Below are 21639 nucleotides of genomic sequence, written 5' to 3'. Positions count from 1 at the left end.
CTTATTAAAATCAATGTCTGTTACGGGTACCATTTTAAATCCAACCTAGTTTGAGGCTTTGAGCCCACACTGACACTCCAGTTGGTCAAATCGGGCTAACGCGGGGAGGGTTTAAGTGGATTTACACGTCCCCTCCCGACTTCTTTCGGCCTTGGCTGTTTCGCATCTCGGGGCGAGCTGGAAGCCTTTCAGCCTTTCCCGAGAACTGGCGGGGAAGGGGCCGGGTTGGGAGGGAGGACTTCCTGCGGCCAAGGGCGGCCGCGTTCGCCGCAGAGATCAGAGCTCCGACCCAGACCAGACCCAACGTTGGTCGTCGGGCCGGCCGCCCTCCCGGCGCGGATCGCCAGGCACGCTCCCCGCCGCGGCCGCCCCCCGGCCCCAGCCCCGTGAAGCACTGTGGAGGCCCGGCCCGCTGGCGGGCTGGTCACGTGCGGCCGGGAGGGGCGTTGGAGGCCGGGAGTCTGCAGGAATGTAGTTAACTTGCAGGGGAAAGTTTCCCTCCGCGGCCGGCCGCGGATCCTGTGCGGGCGGGCGCGCAGAGGAAGGAAGAGCCGGGAGGAGGCGGAGCCGCGAGCGGCTCGGGCGGGCAGTTCTCTCAACTTTAGTTTTGGCGTCTGAGGCGAGTTTCTGTCTCAGTCGGGCGCAGCCGCCGCCGGGGAAAAGAAAGGGAGGAAGGAAGGAACAAGAAAAGGAAATAAGAGAGAAAGGGGGAGGGGAAAGGCAACTAGCTGTCCGGCATCCGTCAAGGGCGTGAAGGAAAAAAGTTCTCGGGCGCGCAGGTCCGGGTCTCTCGCAGCCCCTCCCGAAGCGCAGCCGCCAGACCAGTGGAGCCGGGGCGCAGGGCGGGGGCGGAGGCGCCGGGGCGGGGGATGCGGGGCCGCGGCGCAGCCCCCCGGCGCTGAGAGCAAGGCGAGCGCCGCTCCCGCCGCCCAGCGCCGCCGGCCCGCCGCCCTCGCCGGTTCTCCCATCTCGGCCCGTCGAGCCGGGGCGCCCGGGCGGAGCCCTCGCCCGCCTGGTCGGGGTGCGCGTCGGGGGAGGGAGAAACCATGGATCCCGGGCAGCAGCAGCCGCCGCCTCAGCCAGCCCCCCAGGGCCAAGGGCAGCCGCCCGCGCAGCCCCCCCAGGGGCAGGGCCCGCCGTCCGGGCCCGGGCAGCCGGCACCCCCGGGGTCCCAGGCGGCACCGCAGGCCCCCCCCGCCGGGCACCAGATCGTGCACGTCCGGGGGGACTCGGAGACCGACCTGGAGGCGCTTTTCAACGCCGTCATGAACCCCAAGACGGCCAACGTGCCCCAGACTGTGCCCATGAGGCTCCGGAAGCTGCCTGACTCCTTCTTCAAGCCTCCAGAGCCCAAGTCCCACTCCCGACAGGTAACCTGGCCGCCCCTCTCCCCACTTCCCCGTCGGGCGGACCCCAGGCCCGGGGGCGCTCGGGAGCGGCGGCCGCGAGCCCTGGCCGCGGAGGGGGGTTCCGGGGGGCGCTAGCGGGGTGGGGATGGGGGCTCGCGGAGAGGCGGGGGGACTGGAGGCGCCCGCCAGCCGCGGCTACGGGCTCCCCACTCCTCCCGGAGTCCGGGGCCGAGATTTGTTTTTCCCCTTGTAGTTTCTCTCTGCGGTTGCAGCCCGGGGGGGCGTGCTTTTCCCTTCCCTTTCTTTCTTCCTGGGGTTCCCGGGAGGTTGGCGGGAGTGGCAGGGGAGGTGGGGAGGAAGGAAGGGGGTGGGGAGAGTCCGGCCCGGGCCGCGGTGGGCTTGCACAATGCGCGCGCCTCCGCGCTCCGCACCTTCGCTCCCTCCGCCGCCGCCGCCGCGGGGCCGGGGAGGGGGAGGGGGGCCTCTGGCATCTGTGTGTGGGTGAGCTGCCAGCGGCGGCCGGGTTTGTGAAGTTGAGCCCTGGGCCCCCTTTCCTTTGGGGCCTCTCGGTCCACTTCAGTCTCCTGGGGAGTCAAATAATTGTTCTCTTGTTTTCCAGTGTTGATTAGGGGTGGGGGTTGAACCAGTCCATTTAGTTTTTCGCTCTTTCTCCCCCTCCCCCTCCCAAAAGCATTTATTTTCTTCGCGGCCCCGGCGCTTTCTGAATACAGGATCCAGACTTTCCTGGAAGTTGTTTATGGAGTTAGTGCTTTCACTCCTGCCCTTACCTAGCGCCTTGGAAGTCGGGCAGGCTTACTCTTATCAAACTTAGTTGGTTCACGTGTTGGCTTCCCAGTTGGAGACTGTTATTTACAGTTTGCCGAAATGCTTTTAAATTAGCCACATCTACACGTTGCGCAGGACCTGAGTTGAGCTTTACCGTGCTTTGGTTTTAACAGAAGCCTTTGATAACGCACTGCAGGTTGACTCATAGGCCGAGTCCTGCCTAGTTCAACTGTGATTAGAAGTTAATGTTTGGGAAGTGATGACTAATTCGAGGCTCGCCATTGCTCTTTAATTCTTATTGAGGATATGAACATGGCAGTTTCACATACACAACGTTCGATTATTTTGTCAACGTGATCCAACATTAAAGTGAAACTATTATGAAAGTGTTAACATTCTGACTGGTCCCAGAAGATTTGGTTAGTGTAGGTTTTTCTTTCTTTCCTTCCTTTTTTAAAAAGAGCTTGCTTCAGGCTAAACTTCAGCATAGGAACTTTGTCCAGAAGTTAATTGGTTTTCCAAATACTGCGATGTAGTTAGTCCACTCGGCTGTAACTTGAGTGGAAAGAACAGTTATCGCCCCACTCCCATCGCCCCTCCTATTTGCAGCAGGCCTGTGGTGTGTTCTCCTGCCTCAGACCAAGGGGTTTTGGAACTCAGAAAAACTCACTTAACCTGCTGACAAAAACCTGGGTTAAGGAAGAGGAAGGAAAAACAATTTAGCAGCTTGCCCCAAATACCTCAATTTGTAAGAAGTAGACTTAGGTATGCTTTTTTCTCTTACGCCTGGAAATGAGTTTCTGGACTCATTATGGGTAAAAATGTGTTGGCATTGCACCCCACAGTCTACACGATTATGCTTATAGTTAATATGTTTTGAAAGTATAATACCCATAGGAAATTGAATTCCCCATTTTGTGGCATCTATAAGCCGTAAAGAATTGCAACTAAAAAGTGTATTTATTTTTCTAGTAAATAATTGCACAGTAATTTATATCAGCAGTTTATGGATTCATACTGTTCATAATCTACTGTAGTTTTGTTTGTTTTAATGCCTTTTTTAACCAAGTGTCGTGCATCTATAAGTTTGACTTTTATTTCTGCTGAGTCCTAATTCAAATTTATTCTGATTGGAAACTCAGAATGTACATGATTTAACATCAAGGCATAGATGCGTCTGCTGATTGCTTTCAGTCTTCCTTGCCTGTATGAATCTAGGAAATTCTAACTTTTTGATAATCAAACCCTAACTCTTCAGTTAAGGAATTTAAATAACTGTACTAGATTATGAATACTACAAATATGGGTTGTAAATACTATTGTTCACAAATTATTGGATATAAATTCATATACTCATTTTTCCATCATAAAAAAAGCTATTTAACAAATGAGAAAAACTTGAGGCTCAGAGATGATGATATTGTTCAGTGTCACACTAGCCAGCTTGGACTGGAACCCAGAACTTTAGGGTCTGAGTTCAGGATTTTTTCTGCTACTACACAGTTGTAAATATGTTTGTAAATTCTTAAGTTATATTGTAATGGAATTGTTGGCATCTTTATCATCTAGGTTCAAATATATGGCTGGGTTTTTATTTCATTCATTAGGAGGCTTTTAAGAATATTCGGATGTTTCTGGATCTTTTGTATTCCTTAAAAGGTGTATAAATTTTGATGGTTGCTTTATTGATGACATTTGTCCATGGTGAGAAAAAAATGACAACTGTTGTGTGTTTAGGGCTTGGCTTGGAAAAAACATTAACTATGTAAAACCTAGTTTTAAAAAAAGAAAAAAAAAGAATCCATAGTTATATTCCTTGGGTTTTGTTTATACCTAGAACATTTTAGAACTTGGTAAAGCACCCACACTGCCTTGGCCTTCACGTAAGCGTTTAAAAGTATCCATCTGCAAACCTATATTCTTCTATGTCAAACATTAAATGTTGAAATGTGCCTTTGGATTTAGAATTTCATTGCAACCAAATATCTAAGAAATCTAAAGGGACTCTCTTTGAAAACAAATTTTAAGAAATCTTTGTTTTAATATTCCTAATAGGCCAGTACTGATGCAGGCACTGCAGGGGCCCTGACTCCACAGCATGTTCGAGCTCATTCCTCTCCAGCTTCCCTGCAGCTGGGAGCCGTATCTCCTGGGACACTGACACCCACGGGAGTAGTCTCTGGCCCAGCAGCTACACCCACTGCTCAACACCTTAGACAGTCTTCTTTTGAGATACCTGATGACGTACCTCTGCCAGCGGGCTGGGAGATGGCAAAGACATCTTCTGGTCAGAGATACTTCTTAAAGTAAGTGAAAATAATGGTAGGAGATAATTTTCTGGTACCAAGATATAAAACATCATTTATTTTTTATTTTTTATTTTTTTCATTTATTTTTATATTTTACTTAATATTTATGTCAAGCTCAGTTATAGCTTCCATAATTTTTTTTTTTCAGTTCAGTATGACCTAAATACCTTCTTTAGGTAATGTTTTGAAAGCTTTATGGATTCCTGGTTCATAACCTTTTAGTAATCTTTTATTTTGTGGCAATTTGGATGTTCTCATTTTGAGTTTGTGCCAAACCTATTACAACTAGCCTGGCTCAAAACTGAAAGGATACCATGAAGAATTTCAAATTGTGAGAGTTTTGGGGCTGGCATAGGTTTATGAAATATGTGCAGTACTACTTACCTTTTTAAATAGACATTTTACTGGTAGAAAAGAACTATAAAAATAAGTAGGAATTTCCTGGGAGTCTAATATTATAGTACTTTAGGTTGTGAGATGACAGACCCTTTAGCTGCAGTTTGATGTGATTTATCAGTTTGTTTTTCCCTCAAAGGGTAAAGAGAAATATGAATTTTCCCGCTTGATATACAAGCTCAGTGGCAAACAGCTCAGTGGCAAACTTCTTCGAGCTAGCAGGTCTTCAAAACAGAATCTCTCTTCTCTGGGAAAACAAAAACAAAGCCATTGGGTTATTTGTTTTTATCAGCCTTATTTTTTGTGTGTTTAAAAAAAATGGCAAAATTTCATTGAAGCTGAAAAGATCAAAATAGAATTTTGTCCCTTCTTGCTTTGAAATTATAGGTAGGACCTTAATATTTTTATTTGGTGTGTTTGGAGTAAGTATATACAAAATGTTTCCTAAAAGTAATTATTATAGACTGAAATTGATGTTTTCAAAAAGTTGCTTACTTAGTACTGTTTAATCACGTTGAGATAATAAAGTAAAAAACAGTCCAAGTTTTGATTGAGATCTGTCCTGACAGTCTACTCCTAAGGGAAATGTAACATTTATTCATTAGATCAGATAATACAATAATGATACTGTTTTGTTGTGTGTCTTAGTGTTTTATATTGATTGTCTTTAGGGGCAGATTGTTACTTTGCAGTGTAAGATACAGTTTTGTAACAAGCTTATTTAGAAGAGCAGAGGAAAAAGTTTGATCTTAAAAAGTTTCTGCAGTTTTTTGCGCCTTTTCCTACAACTTTTTTCTTCTATTTTAAATTCATTTTCTGGTGTCCTGGTATCCATTTCAAAGGGTCAGGTTTCAACCAGAACAATAAAGGGCCTGAGACTGGAAAGTACACACAAGTCTGGCAGACTCATCTGCATGAGCAAGATTATTTGTTCTCAAGCAGACATCCAGAGTAAATGATTGAAAGAGCTACTAGCTGTGAGGGATGTGTCTTGAAGGGAAAGGAGTGGAAACAAACCAGGTTGTTAGGAAAAAGAAAGGCTGTACTTTTTTGAACCTCTGCCTGCTGGGTCACATGCTGACCTGGGGAGATTTTTAAACAGCTTAATAGCTGGCTTGCCTCTCTTCTTTGGTTGATGTTATAGCTAAAAGTCTATGATTAAAGAACAACACTTACGCTCCTCTTTTAGTCTTTTGTATCTTGTAATAATTGCTTCTAGGTGACATGGGCCTACATTTTTATAATTTAGAATGATCTTTCTGTTTTGACCTGAAATGTTCTATACTTTATTTTTTAGTTTCCAGGGGTTCTTCCTTTGAGAAGTGTTTCTCTCAAAGATGGATTAATGAAGGGTATACACACACACACACCACACCACCCCAAGCACCCCGCTCAAGTGAGCCTGTAGCAAAGGGAAACCAGGGCAAAATGATACGAAAATTATGCCATATGGGTAATGGTTACCATGGAAATGAAAAACTGGGAAGAAGAGAGATAAACATGATGATTATTGAAGATTTTTGAGGGACTCTCATATGGAAGTAAAATTAGATTTATTATATGAGAAACATGAAGTTTTTTGACTCCATGGAATAATTTTCTCATATCAAACCTTCAGGAATAGAAATGTTTTCCCTGTTAGATGGATCTTGGTCAGTAAAAGCAGGCAAAATCATGGATTATTTGGTACATGTCAGGAAATGTAGAGAAGCAACTAGTTGTTGTCTTGTGACCTTAGATGAATGACTTTGAAGTCAGTTGGCCCATCCTATTGTTTCAAGGCAGCATAATTACTGAAGGATTATAGGTAGGCAACTATTGGGATTTTTAAAGCCCTGCCTAGGTCAGTGAGATTTTCTGAGGAAGACTTGTACCTTAGGTTGGCAAGTGATAAGGAGGAAGTATGGTACTGGCTACATTTATCAATGACACATATTCAAGTTCTGGTATGATTGTGAAGTATTTTTAAAAAGCTTAGTCTGTATATTGGGTATATTTGTTCTACTGAATTTACTGTTTAAAACTAATTTCTTCAACATTGTGTATTGAACTTTATTTTAAAAGAATTCTTTTATTGCTCTGAGAATTATTGCTTTCTTCATCTGTCTTATAGTTTTCCTACAGGAAATAGTTCTTCAAGTAGTTGGTCAACAACTTCCTATTTCTTTATAAGCTGCTGAATAACTTCCTGAATTAGTATTCTATAATATTTCTGGTTACAAGGAGTGGTCTTACTTCTCAGATTTATTTTATTGACTCTGATGCCTTCTGACTATTACCACATACAAAGAACTTCTTGTGTAAAATGTACCATATAGGACCTTATAATTTGATTTAAGAAATCTCATCCAGTGATTTTAAAAGTGTGGAGATTTGCATTGTTTTAATAATCTTCTAATTTTTAAGAAGTCATTTTTGTTTCATTTCTATTATCTATCATTTTCTGAATAACTGGCCTCAGTGTTTTTAATCCTTGAAGATTCAAGGTTTCTTGTGGCTGGGATTTTATTAAAAGTTATATTGAGTATCTTGATTCACAGTTTAAAAAGGTATTTTTTTCAGAGATTTTTTGCATTCCGCAGCATATAACTTAGCCAATATTCCAACATTAAATGAACTTACCTTGCAGGTGTTATTAATTGCTACAAATGGTTTGATTCTTTTTTTTTTGACCATGTATCTTGTTTCAGAAATGAATGCTCCACTGCCCTAATTAAAGCTACTTCAGACATGTATCAATTAAAGGAGATGAATTAAACTGTTTCTTGTTATAGTAATTTGGTCTTGCTTCTTCTCCCAAACACTTGCCCAGCAGAAGACTATGAACACATACAGTGTACATTGTTACTGTAATAAAGATTAGATGTTTTAAAAAGGAACAGTTTCATTGAGAGTAAGGCTGTTCTTTTTTTTGGTTTCTTGCTATATCAAATGTAACCCAAATGATTCCCCTTTAAAAATGAAACGCTTGTAATATTGCCCTTAACTGTTGATTAAGCTGCCAAAAGAAAAAAAAAACCATAAACAGTTAAAATTGCAATCACAAAACATTTCCCTAATATAATATTATAAGTCAATTATACTTCAGTTTTAAAAATCCGAAAGCAGAGTATTTCCCTATTTGAGGGAAGGACTGTCCCTGCCCATTTATCTTGCTGATTGAGCCTGAGTGGAGAAAGAAGATAAAAGTATGCCCTCAGCTCTCGGAAAAAATGCTTGCTTCTGCTCGGTGGGTGGGCACCCCGGGGAAGAATGGCCCATGGTGCCACAGTGATTTAGGTAGAAGAACGCTGGCGAAACTGTTGGATACGGTGGTAGAAGAGAAAAAACAAAACAGTTGGAAGATAGCGGATGTGACAGTAAATAGAACATAGAGATTAGTTTATTTCCTGGGGGAAATAATGAGTATTTTTAGAGTGAACTAAAAAAGTACTTAACCTTTGTCAAACTAGATGTTTAATTTCAGCAAACTCAATTAGTTGCAAGATGGTAGGCAAATTTTCTTTAAAAAGTAACATTGAAAACATATTTCTCCCCCAAAGCTTCATGTTAACTATTAAGAAAAAGCCTAGGTAATATTCAAATAGTTGAAACTTTAAAAAGTTTTTGAAACCCTGAGATCAGTCTTCATTAGTAATGTAGAAAAATATGTTTTACATTATAGTTGGAAAAATAATGTAAATTAGCATCCCCAAATAGTAATGCTAGTATGACTCTGAAATGTATTTTACCTTAAGACTTTTGGGAAGAGGTAAACTCTAAACCTAACCTTTTAGTTGTCAAGATATGTAGTGAAGTTTAGGCTTAGGGCAAATCAAAGTGAAGTTGTTTTAAAAATCAGTTAAGATTTAAGATTATTCAAACTTAATTTGCTACCTTCAGTAATAGCATAATTTAGCCATTAATTATGACTTGAAAGTTTAATAATAGTTGAGTAGCATTGTATAAAGGAAGGTCTTAAAGAGCTGTGTGGTTCAATAACTATGGTTACTAAGTGATGCACTTTTAACAAGAAAGGCTTCTTATTCGAGGATTGATCGGAACTTCAAGCCACGAAAGGGACATTGCTGTTTTTATGAAGAAGAATTGCTTCGTGGTTCTGCTCAAGTACTGTAGCACCAAGTTTCCTGGGAACAAGTACTGCTACCGTGGAAGCACTTCTATTTGCGTAGGGCTTGACCCCTTCTAAAAGCAAACAAAAGAAGTTTGGTATAAATCACAAAGGGTCTTTTTTTTTTCCCTTCTCTTTAATATTTTACACAAAAGTGGTCAGTAGTTTAATCCTTATTTGGCTTTTAGCATGAGAAGAATCATAATCTTTAACACATCAAATAATAAGATGTTGTTTCTCTGAATAATGTTGCAAATTAACAAAATAATGCAAATAGGCGTATCTATTTAAAATATTGCTGTTTTCCTCCACCAAATATTTTCAATGCTTTATTTGTGGTTAGTGCTGTTACTTGCGTATTTTCACTTTAGTGTGCTTCTTTTTTTCTTCACAGGATAGTGTTAGTCAATAGACTTTTCAGATTTTTCAGCTGGGTCTTGCTTTGGGGGTGGTGAGGGTACATTTTGTTAAAAGCTCCTTTCTTTCTCTTGCAATTTCTTACTTAACCCAAGGTGAGGAGATTTTTGGTTATTTTTAAAGTAAGGTCTTTCTTTAACCAGTAAATATACATTTTAGAGAATGACCTTTTTGATACATGCATGAAAACTTACTATAGACTAGTTGGTCTGGGCTTCAGAGTAAAAATGGCTTTCTTCAGAGTGCTACTTTGTGCTTTCACACAATTGAATGTGGATTTAGGAAGTTCTTTGAAATTTAACTTCTCATATATCCTGAAGTGACTGTAGTATGAAGCAGGGTTTTGGGAAGGAGCTAAACCCTATAATCTAGGAGATGGGGGTAAGAGGTGGATTTTTTTTTCTGAACAAGCATGAATGTGAGGTTCTTTTGTTTTATATTTATAAAAGTTCTTCCTTCCTTCGCTTCTTTCTCCATGTATCTGATTTTGTGGATTTTTAATAAGGTGTATTTTTTTAATTACAAAAGTAACACATGTTCATTAGAATTGGAAAATTCAGGAAAGGAGAAAGTTTGGGAGGAAGCACCTAGATTCTTCTGCCAAGGAGAGGTGGTTGAACATACTTGTTTATATAGTCTTATCTATAAACATATATTTTGAAATTTAATTTTAGGGGAGTAACATATACATAGATTCAGAAAATCCTTTAGTGCTATTAGGGTTATAAAGAAAAAGAGCAGTTTTGACTCACTTTTCTTTATCTCTGGCTTGCATTCTCCAGAGGCAAACATTTCCAACTCCTTTGAGATTTTCCCCCCTTTTAAAAATTCCATATTTATAGAACATGCTACACTACCATTTAAAATTTTTTCTGCACCCTCTAAAATCCTCCTTTCCTTAATCTTTCCAGTATAATTACTATAACTTTTTGCTAAGTATTCTTACATTGTTATGACTCGCCTGCAGCTGAGTTGTATAATGTATTGATAATATGATTTTCTGAACAACTTTGATATTTTCTTGGAATTATTAATTGCCTCATTTTTTCATTTGTATTTCTGTTACTTTTTTGGCCCCTTGCAGACATCCCTTAGTCCTTTGTCTTCCTGCTCTGGGCTAGATTGGTTGCTCTTAACTTGCTTCAGAGTTGTCTTACTGTGAGACTTCCCTTCACTCTCATCCTGGTGAGTCCCTGCATCACTCTTCTTGGTTGGATATCCTATTTACCATTTTTCTTTTTTGATTTGCTCACTCTTAGAGTTGGCTTATTCCTCAGGAATTTGCTGAGAAAAAGGGTGCATGGTAGGTAACTATGTTGAGATCTTTTATGTCTAAAAATACCTTTATCTGTTGGCATTTGATGGCAGTTTGGTTGTAGAATTCAAGGTTAAGTTATTTTCCCGTAGAGTTTTGAAGGCAATGCTCCATTTTATTCTAGCTTCTTATTGAACAGCTAAACCCAATTTGCTTCCTTTGGGGATTTTAGTTTTTTGGTTTTTTTTTTCTTTCTCTTTGGTTGTGTGTGTGTGTGTGGGGTCTTAAATTTCATGATACGCTTTCATATGTACCTTTTTAAAATTCATTGTAAAGATTACATTGTTTGGAAACTCAGTCTTCAATGTGAGTGGTGCCCTTTAAAGTTTTGCAGTATAGTTGCCCTAACTGTCCTTTGGTCCTAGGAAAGATTTCTTTTATTAGTTCCCGGATAATTTCTTCCAGTCTTTTTAATCTCTTCGCTGTTTCTGGAATTCCTGCTTGTCAGAATAACTCTTGAATTTTCTTATCTTTCCTGCCTTTTGTTATGCTTTCTGGGAGATTCCTTCAACTTTAGCTTTTAATTTTTCAGTTTTTTTTTTTCCCTCCAAAAAGGTATTTATCATTCTTAATTTCCAGGGAATCTTTTCTGAGTCATTGTTCCTTTGTTATTTTTAATAACATGCTGTTCTTATTTCATGGATGTAGTAATATAATATTTCTCTAAGGATATTATAGTGGGTGTTTCTTTTTAAATTTTTTCTGCTTTCAATGTCTTAAGTAGGCTTCACTGGAGAGTAATATAACAGGAACCAACCAGGCCCTGAAGTTGTGGGAGGCCCTAAATGTCATTATCTTTGTTAGGTTCTCATGTAGTGGTCAGTTTCTCCAGCTAAAAAAATCTGTCAGTCCGGGGCTTCCCTGGTGGCGCAGTGGTTGAGAATCTGCCTGCCAATGCAGGGGATACGGGTTCGAGCCCTGGTCTGGGAAGATCCCACATGCCGCGGAGCAGCTGGGCCCGTGAGCCACAATTACTGAGCCTGCGCGTCTGGAGCCTGTGCTCCGCAACCAGAGAGGCCGCGATAGTGAGAGGCCCGCGCACCACCATGAAGAGTGGCCCCCGCTTGCCACAACTAGAGAAAGCCCTCGCACAGAAACGAAGACCCAACACAGCCATAAATAAATAAATAAACAAATACTTAAAAAAAAAAAAATCTGTCAGTCCCCTCTCTAGAGAGCATTGCTGGTGGTAATGGGTTTTAAGATGGAGAGCCAGTGTTTTAGGGTTGAGAGTGTGGGGTTTCATCCTTGCTCTTGGCTGTGCCAGGTATGTGAATCCAGATCCTCTTAGTCTACTTCTCTGGAACATAAATTTCCCATTTCCTGCTTAGGTCAGGGAGGGGGTGTGCAATAGGTTTTAAAAAGTTCTATGTAGGCTTGATTTTTGTGAATCCAATTTTGCAGTTATTAGGTTGACTGTATAAAGTTGCCAGTTTTCTAAGCCCCAAACAGTAACTACTGAAAATTTCATATTATTTGACTTAAATATTACAGGATCACTTTTTTTTAACTAGTGTTTTTTTTTTTTTTTTAACATTTATTTACTGTTTGTTTATTTATTTGGCTGTGCTGGGTCTTAGTTGTGGCGTGTGAACTCTTAGTTGCAGCGTGCCAACTCTTAGTAGAGGCATGGGGATCTAGTTTCCTGACCAGGGATCAAACCCTGGGCCCCCTGCATTGGGAGCACGGAGTCTTAGCCAGGGGATCACTAGGGAAGTCCCTAGAGGATCACTTTTAAATCAGTACTTAAATAAATGCTTTTACCAGGCAAATGATTACTTCAGTGACATTGGTCTTCAGCATCAGTTTTGCTACTTTAAATCTTTATGTGTTAGATTTTCTTAATGGGCTTTAAAGTAAAATAGCCTTATGAAATCAGTGCATCTGTTTTCTTTCATTCCTTCCTTTCAGCTGGTTTTCATCAATATAGATGGTAGGATAAAGAAAATATTTATGCATATCTAAGTTCATTAAATAGTTATTGGTATACTTATGTAGGTTAACCCCCAGAGGTGTATAACTTGGTTTTATCTTAGTTTAGGTTGTTGCTTTCCCTAGCAGGTGCTCTTTTGATAGCTCAGAAAAGTAGCCTGTGCTGTCTTCAATAGGCCATTTGTAGATGTCATAGAGTAATAGTAATAGAGTATTTTTTACATATAAACTAACCATGGAGATGTAAGTAGTTAGAATTTTATGAAAACTGGGTTTAGGTTAAAATGGATTCACCATAGGTAGTAACAGAGATGTGTTAGGACCCTTTGTTGTTGATCTCAAGTGAAATTTCTTCAGATCCACTTTTCCAGCAATCTCTTCCTTGAGTAGTTAAAAAGCAGTTACATATGGAAATTTTTTTATAGAAAAAGAGGAAGCAAACCTTTTAAAATCTGCATAAAATCTTAATTGACCAATGCAAAATCAGACCAGAACACTCTTAACATCAGAGAAGAGTGCTAAATGATACTGAAAAGGCAGATACCTGGGGGTTGTAAAAGGTATTAAGTTGAATGGGGTAGAGGAATGGAACAGAATTAACGCAACTTAGTTAAATAAGTAAAGAAGTGTGTTAAAATAACAAAGTACTAATGTTAGAAATGAGCTAAATGAGATTTCTGAGACCTTGCCTGAAACTAATCCTTACCAGTGATAGGGTCACAGTTAAAATTTACCAAGCTCTCCTGGATAACTTTTTTTTTTTTCTAAGATGGAAAAAAAAAAAATCTGGGGAAAAGTTGGCCAAAATACAGATGTTTCTGTTTTTCCTCTACACATGTTCAGACTGATACAGGTTATGTTTCTGAAATCATGTAGTCTGGATGAGCTCCAGATGATGTAATAGGATCACTGTTAACCCCTCCCAGCCGGAGGGTGTGCAGACTTTCCTGTTAAGACTGGTACAGATCTCTTCTTGTGGGTGATACAATAATCACTGTTTCTAGACAGTGATATGTGAAATTAACATTATTGTCCTCAAACACAATACTGTCCTTCAAACACAGAAGACAAAGCATGCCCTTTGTGTACCTGTCTATTCTTCAGTTTTCAGTTAATGCCCATCACACTACAGATAAGAATTTGCCCAGCTCCCTCTACTCCCTCAAACACAGGGTGATTTTGCTCAAAAAAGACCCACTTGGTTCTGGGTGGTGTGTGTTGGGTCACTTACATTGACATGGCTGTGGTTTCTTTCACCCTGCTATTCTTAGTTATCTTCTTTGAATTCAGTATATGTGCTTAGTGGTCTCTTCATAGACACTTAACCTCTTGGTTTTATGTAGCAGGCATTGTTTAAGGGTTCACTGGGTTCCCCTCCATAGAGTTGGGACAAAATTAGTAATATATCAGTCTTGGTAGACCAGGTGGGTCTCAAGACACCATTCATTTGCAAGTCATCTTGTTTACCTTTTCATTGCTAACGATCTCTCAATGGAGAAGCTGTGGAGGCTAACTATAAGCTCAATAAAGATAGATTTTGCCTTCTCTGTTCAGCCTTGTGTATGTAGCTCTTGATGTATTTATTGGTAGATGGTGTCCCTCAGTCTGCTCATTTATTTCAGTCTATTGGTTGATAGTCACCCTGATTAATGCCTATAGTCCCTGCTTAATTATTATTGCTGTGTAACTCCATGCTAAAAAGATGCTAGAGTATTTACTTGTGTACTTTTAAAGTTAATTTTGTAAGTTTGAGATTATTCTTAAACTCAAATAACTACAACTATTAAGATAATTGTGGGACTTCCCTGGTGGCGCAGTGGTTAAGAATTTGCCTGCCAGTGACGGGGACACAGGTTCGATCCCTGGTCTGAGAAGATCCCACATGCCGCGGAGCGACTAAGCCCATGCGCCACAACTACTGAGCCTGCACTCTGGAGCCTGCGAGCCACAACTACTGAGCCTGCGTGCCGCAACTACTGAAGCCCACGCGCCTGGAATTAGCATTTTCAGCTCAATGAATGTGGGGGCATAGGAGGTGGGGAAACAAAGACAGCTGCAAAAAGATTTTCTGGTAACAGCCAAAGAGCTTGCCCTTCCCACCTTGAATTATGTTTGCATCTAATGTATTATGTAATGTTAATGTATTCTAATATAATATATTATACAGTCTATATATTTGCATTTACTTTCATCAAAATGAAGTTATTAATTGTGGTTAAATCTGCACTCTGACCTTGGGCATTTAAAAAAAAACAATTCTAATATCAAAACACTTGAAAAACCACTAAATGTCATGGTTTTATTCACTGCTTGGGAAAAAACAAAGTTTTAAAAGTGAAGACCATCTATTACAGACCATCATTACATGAACATTGTCAAATATAGTTGTATCCTGTATGCATTTTTTAAGTTTATTTTCATACAGCCTATTTAAGATTTTTTTTTTTTTTGCTACTTTTTGACAATATTATTTGTCAGGAAATGCTAGTTAAAAAGGATTGTTTTCATTTTTCTGGTACATTTAAGTTTAGCTTAATGTTTATTTGTTTACCAAGTAAACTTTATTAGAATTATGCAAAATGAATATAAACCCTTTTCATTCCTTGATATTATTGCTGGACAAATTGAATTAATAGTAAAATATGCTGTAAAAAGGTACAAGTTTTACTTTTTAAAGTTGGTAGGAAAGCTGCTGACTGAAACATTTTCTTTCAGAGATTTAGAGAATTTTTTAAATTAAGCTTTAGAATTTGTTTTAGACAAGCAGAATCAGATAATTTAGTCCATTGTACATTACCAAACCCAAATAAACATTTGAGTGCATATTAATCAATTTTATTAAAATAAATTGTAAAACAAATATAATATTCTGCCTATCACTATTTTAAGCTAAATTGTGTCTTTTAAAACACTCAGATTTTAAATTAATTAATAAAACTTCTATGGGACACAGAGCAGCCAGAATTCTTTACCTAAAACTCAGTTTAACATGGTTTTGGAAGGATGTTAGGAGTTTCAGGAATGCTAGTAATTAAGAATTGAGTATAGTTGACAGCAACATATTAGGCCATCAAGATTTCAGCTGTTTTATATTAAGCCACATGGACGTCATTTGCTCTTACTGCTTGACTTACTAAACTGGGCTGCCATACAAAAAACCATGGACTGGGTTGCTTAAACTACCGCCTAGTACATCTCACAGTTGTGGAGGCTGTGGAGTCTAAGGTCAAGGTGGTTTCATTCTGAGGCTTGTTCTCTTGGCTTGTAGGTGGCTGCCCAGTTGGGCACGGAGGTTTCCTTGCGTGTTGGTGGGAGCCTTCTAGGGGGATGAAGGCAGAAGCTGCAAAGCCTCTGAGGCCATTACATAATGTCACTTCTACATTCTGTTGGTTGAAGCAAGTGACAAGGTCAGCTCAGATTCAAGGGCTTGGGAAGTAGACTGCCTCTTGATGGGAGGAACTGCAAAATATGGTGGCCATGTTTTTCAGCCTACCACACTTGGATTGCAAGTTTTTTAAAAATAACGTTCAAGATCGGTGAGTTATCACCTGAGGCCTGAAAATCTCAGGGTAAAGCATAATGTCACCGGAAAACAGTTTATACCGTTAACATGTAAAATCTCATTTTTGGTGAATAATATAAGTTGGTAAGTGTTTCCTCTTGAGATGCCATCAAATCAGTCAAGTTATTTATAAACCGTTCAGTAAGTTACACAGAATATGGGCTTTTTGATTACAAGTCAGCATTTATATTTAAGACCATGAATTCTAATGAACATCTAATTGTAACTCTCCTCTAAAACTTGACTCTGGTGTTTTATTTTAAAAAACTGCCTTATATAAATTAACTTAGGCATGAACTCACATGGAAAATTGTAGCAGAAATGGAACCTGGATTTCCTGGTACCTACTTGTGTTTGATTTAAACACTACATTGCTGCTTTCTTTCCCTACCTGAATTCAAGTAAGAACAGTCTTCATTGTTATTGCAAATAGATTTGAGTTTGTTAATTGACTGATCATTGAATTTTTGTTGATTTACAGACTAGTAAGTTATCTGAATTATCAAGTTACATATATGTAAATATCTATAAACGTAAGTAGTGCAGGAGGTATGAGTGCTCACAGTTACCTTAGAAGTTTATATTTATGTGGTTGCTGCTTCCCCAAAGTGTTTTCTGTGACCACATCACAAGTGTCTAGGTTTCCAGGCTGCTTATGAATGGACACTGAAGGAGCACTGCTCCACTGGAAGTTAATAAAGACATTCTCAAACATTTAATTTCAAACTTAGTATATATCCCTTTTTCTAAAGGCCTATAAAAACAACAGTTCTTTTTCCTTTCCATGAAATTGCATGATTATAAAAACTGACTTAATCCCTTATAATTTTTGTTACCTAAAAGTTGAATTTAAACAGTGGATCAGATTTCAGCACTCTGATTCATACTCCCGAAATGAGTAACCTGGTTAGCAGGATATTCCTACTTGTTCTCTTGAGGGTTTTTTTTTTTTTTAAAGGTCCATGCTTACTCCTCCATTTTTGGTAGTGGAGTTCTATTGGGTCTTTGAAGAGGCTTTACAAGAAAAAAGAGCAGCTATTTATGGAGCATTTCCTCAGGCCTGCAATTTGAAGCCATTACAGCAAAGTTGCTGAGCAAGTCGGTGATGACATGCCAGCAGTCACTGAGGCCCCCACCCTGCAGCCTGGACAGAGTAAGAGTTCAGGACTGCTGCTGTGCGGTGTTTGCCCTCTTCAATTATTGTCAATTGCTTACTTTTTAAAGAGCGGGAGGGTTTCAAGCATTCTCACCCTACTTTCTTAACAGATTATTAAGGGACTATAGAACAGAAGCTAGTTTTTAAGTTTTCAGGAAATAGTTCAATATCCAAGAATAGAGTGACTCCTCCATCCCCCACTGCCTTTTAGTTAGTTAAAATCAGGTCACCTTATCAAATGCAGAACTTGTCCAGCAGTTTTGCTTAAGCTCACAAAAACAGATAACTATTACAGGAATTCCACGATAATGTATATAGCCTTTAGATCTGGAGTCTGTTTGAGAGGAGTTTGATTTTCAAAGTTTAGGTAACTTTGTTGCCTACCTAACAACATTTCTCTATAGAGTTTTTTTTTTTTTTAATAGTGATAGAAAATAAAACAAAATGGTTTCATTGTGGTTTTTTGTCATCAAGGGATGAAATTGGATTGTCTAAATGTGGTTGGAAATTATGTTTGATTAGTTAACAGCAAATGATTAATTGAAAACCACGGAGCTTCAATCCACTCGGTAAAATTAGTAGCCGTTTTATCTTAAACAGGACACTTCTAATATGTGAATTTTACAAACTTTCCACTCTTTGGTGTCAAACTTTTAAAACTTAGTAGCTTGTCTGTATTATAGTCTGATGTCTTAAAAAATTTAGGCGTTGTTCCGCAATTGTCTCCATCTTTTTAACAAAAAAAATCTGTATTTTCCACTGTTCTGGATTCAATTTCAGGAAAATTTTAAATGAGAAAAATCATTTTTAGCAATACCTATAATTTTAATTTTAAGAAAGCATCAGTTGATAAAATCAGGAATTATGTTCTAAGAATTGAAATCTGCTTTTAATTCAAATTCTTTGAAAGTACTGACATTTGGAACTATGATAATCTAGGACAGTGGACGCCAACCTTTTTGGCACCAGGGACCAGTTTCATGGAAGACAGTTTTTCCATGGACTGGGGTGGGGGGATGGTTCAGGCAGTAATGAGAGTGATGGGGAGCGGCAGATGAAGCTTCGCTTGCTCACCCGTCGCTCACCTCCTGCTGTGCGGCCCGGTTCCTAACAGGCTGCAGACCAGTGCCAGTACCTGGGGATTGGGGACCCCTGATCTAGGATATTTGAAATGGTTTTCTAGTCACAGACATTATCTATAAAAGGTGAGTTATTTCCTAACTTACTATGTCTCTACAACTCCCCTCAAACCCCCCCCCACCCCACAAAACAACCCATGATAGTCAACAACATAGACTAAAAGGAAAAAGAGAACAGTATCGTTATAGGGTGACCTCCAAATTACTAGGCCTTTTAAAAATGGCACCCTAATCGCTGAATAATCCTCTTGAATTTCACAATTAGATTGAGTGAAATAATGAGTTTCTTAATTGTGGTAGTTAAAATTGAGAGAAATTTCCTAGTTCTGTAACCTAAGTTGAGTTTTAGGACATTTCTATATATATATATATTTTTTTAAAAATTTTATTTATTTATTTATTTATGGCTGTATTGGGTCTTCGTTTCTGTGCGAGGGCTTTCTGTAGTTGTGGCGAGCGGGGGCCACTCTTCATCGCGGTGCGCGGGCCTCTCACTATCGCGGCCTCTCTTGTTGCGGAGCACAGGCTCCAGACGTGCAGGCTCAGCAATTGTGGCTCAGGGACCTAGTTGCTCCACGGCATGTGGGATCTTCCCAGACCAGGGCTCGAACCCTTGTCCCCTGCATTGGCAGGCAGATTCTCAACCACTGCGCCACCAGGGAAGCCCGACATTTCTATATTTTACTAAATGGTAGCTTTTGGGAAACTGCTTTTTGTATTTCTTTGCCCTCGTACCCCCTAGCCCTTTTCAAGGAACTATTTATTATTTATTTAAATATTGCCACACATTCCTTTTTATTGATTGATTGATTGATCGGCTGCATCAGGTTTAGTTGCCGCACGCGGGATCTTTTGTTGCGGTGCGCGGGCTCAGGAGTTGCCGCATGCGGGTGTAGTTGCCCCGCGACATGCAGGATCTTAGTTCCCTGATCAGGGATCGAACTGGCATCCCCTGCATTGCAAGATGGATTCTTAACCAATGGGCCACCAGGGAAGTCCCCCAGGAACTATTTAAATGAAATACAAATTCCTTCAAGGTTCAGCTCAAGATGTTAATTAATTACCCTAGAGTGTCTTCCTAGATTTTTCCTAGCCCCAAGTCTGCCTTGGAGTCCCCTCTTCTGGCCTCCCATGAACGTTTCTGCATCAGGAGTATGTTTTCACTTACAACCTGTTGATAGTGTATCCCCCTGCACCTAGCATAGTGCCAGCACATACTAACTGCTCACCAGAAAATGTTGAGAATTGCTTTTCAGTGTCATTCCCAGTCATTTTGGAAGCACTGAGTTATCTTCATCTGTTTTGATGCCTTCAGAAAGCTTCAGCACCGTGCTTGGAGCTACGGAACATATGGATTGAGAACCAAGTGGTCCCTGTATCATTTAGGAGGCAGGGTGTGTGAAATAAAAATGGTACAAGGAAATGTGTAGTTGACTGCCAAGCAATGTGGTAAGCCCTAGGTAGTCTAGGTTAGTAACCCAGAAAAAGAAGAGATTGTTGTGCTGAGTTGTTAGAGGTTTGTAGAAGAGTTTGGTCTTTGGTTGTATTTGAAGGATGGGATGGATAGGATTAGATAGAAGAGGATTTTATTCTATACTGAATATTGAGTCCTTTTTTGACTTTGCTTTATTTGTGAATGGTTTTGTAACTCGACAACGTGTGATTTTAGTAAAATCCTATGTCTAGTAAAAAAAAATTTCCCTCTTGAATTTCAGTTACCTCGTTACTTGTCTCCCCCACTGGATATTACAAGGCCCAGTTGGTTCACCATTATGTGTCTCAAGCACTTAGCTTAGTGTCTGGCATATAATAAATGTTTAGTAATATGGCTGGGTGGCTAATTACTTACTCAGGAGCCTTGGTTTCCTCATCTGTAAAATTACTGGATTGGAATATATGATTTCTAAGAACTTTTCCATTTCTAAGATGCTGTGAAAATCAATGAAAAAATTCACATGAATTCCCAGTCTATATATAAATGTTAAATTAACTTCCTGATGTGATGTTGTATTTACAGTGCTTTACTTTTAGCATAAAGTATACTAAGTTTAATATATAAATACCACCATTAAGCAAAAACAGTAATGTTGGCAATAGGAGGGGTATATTTAAAGGAGGGATTTTTCTTATTGTGACTTAACTGTAAAGGAAAATGAAAAGTAAAAGAGCTCTAACAGTGGCATTAAGGGATGTAGGTAGAAATTTAAGACAGAATTGGTATTTAGGGCCAAGGGAGTTAGAAAAGAATTAGAAAAGAGAGGGCTGACCTTTCTAGATAAAGAATCAGTGATTAGTTTGGGGGTATGGTTTTGTTAAGAATACAAACTGATTCTAAGAAATATTTTGTATGAGAAAATACTAACATATCACTAATTGTTTATTATCTATTAAGCTTAAGATAAATATTAGAAAAAAGAAATTGGAGATTTAAATCAGCTCTTTCTCATTTGTAACTCCTCTGTAGCACAGAAACTGAAAGGCAGTCGCTGTCCCTGAGAGCCAAAAAAAGAGAGGCTTTAGCCTCTCAGAGAAGAGCCAATTTATTTGTCAGAGTCACAGCATAGTAGTCCCAGACACGTGCCATATTTTCAGAATCTTTTCTTTACAGTCAGTTTTAATTTTGGACTGTTCTGACTGTCAAATACAACTTAAATTTTTTTTTTTTTTAGCCCATTGTCAGCAGTAATGCAAATTGCTGATGATTGTTTAGTTGCTTTGTTTGTTCCACTGTATGGAAGGATGTTAATATTTTGTGAGTAGGATAGTGATTTATATTTATATTAAATTTCAAAGAAAAAACAGTTACAGAAACTTCCTTTCGAGCATGCAAAATTTTTTTATATACTACATTTGTTATTAGTGCTTTAAAGTTACATGCCTTCAATACTTGCTGTGTGAATACTTAACAATGAGTACTTACCATGCTTTATCTCATTTAGTCCGCTCCATAATCTTGTAGATGTTTCCTATTTTATAGATTGGGCCTCTGCCTTGAAGAGGTGAAGTAACATACAGATTCACCTATCCAGGCCTGTGTCATTCCATCGCGTGAGCTCTTTCTATTAAATCTCTTTACGATCATAAACATTTTTTGTTTTTGTCCTGCACGTTTTTTTTTGTAGACTGAGCAAAATCTACACTGTATTTATCAGAGTTTCATTCAATAT

At 39.5% G+C, this 21639-nt stretch overlaps 1 protein-coding gene across 12 annotated transcripts in view; it reads left to right on the top strand.

Annotated features, from left to right (window-relative positions):
• The first annotated feature begins 245 nt into the window (after positions 1-245).
• YAP1 (Yes1 associated transcriptional regulator) overlaps positions 246-21639 on the top strand; it is a 108729-nt gene continuing 87335 nt past the window's right edge. For 2 of the 12 annotated variants that reach the window (XM_082409969.1, XM_082409968.1), the window contains exons 1-2: positions 250-1370; positions 4191-4441. In XM_082409969.1, the coding sequence (XP_082266095.1) occupies positions 1047-1370; positions 4191-4441 (575 nt within the window). In that variant the 5' untranslated portion in view covers positions 250-1046. Of the gene's footprint in view, positions 1371-4190; positions 4442-21639 lie in introns of all 12 variants that reach the window. The other 10 variants (XM_082409974.1, XM_082409976.1, XM_082409979.1 and 7 more) reach the window with 9 other exon arrangements.

This window comes from Balaenoptera physalus, assembly GCF_965194825.1.
Source record: "Balaenoptera physalus genome assembly, chromosome: 10".
Taxonomy (NCBI): Eukaryota; Metazoa; Chordata; class Mammalia; order Artiodactyla; family Balaenopteridae; genus Balaenoptera; species Balaenoptera physalus.
Note: the sequence above shows the minus strand (reverse complement) of the source record. Positions and strands in the feature narration are given on the sequence as shown.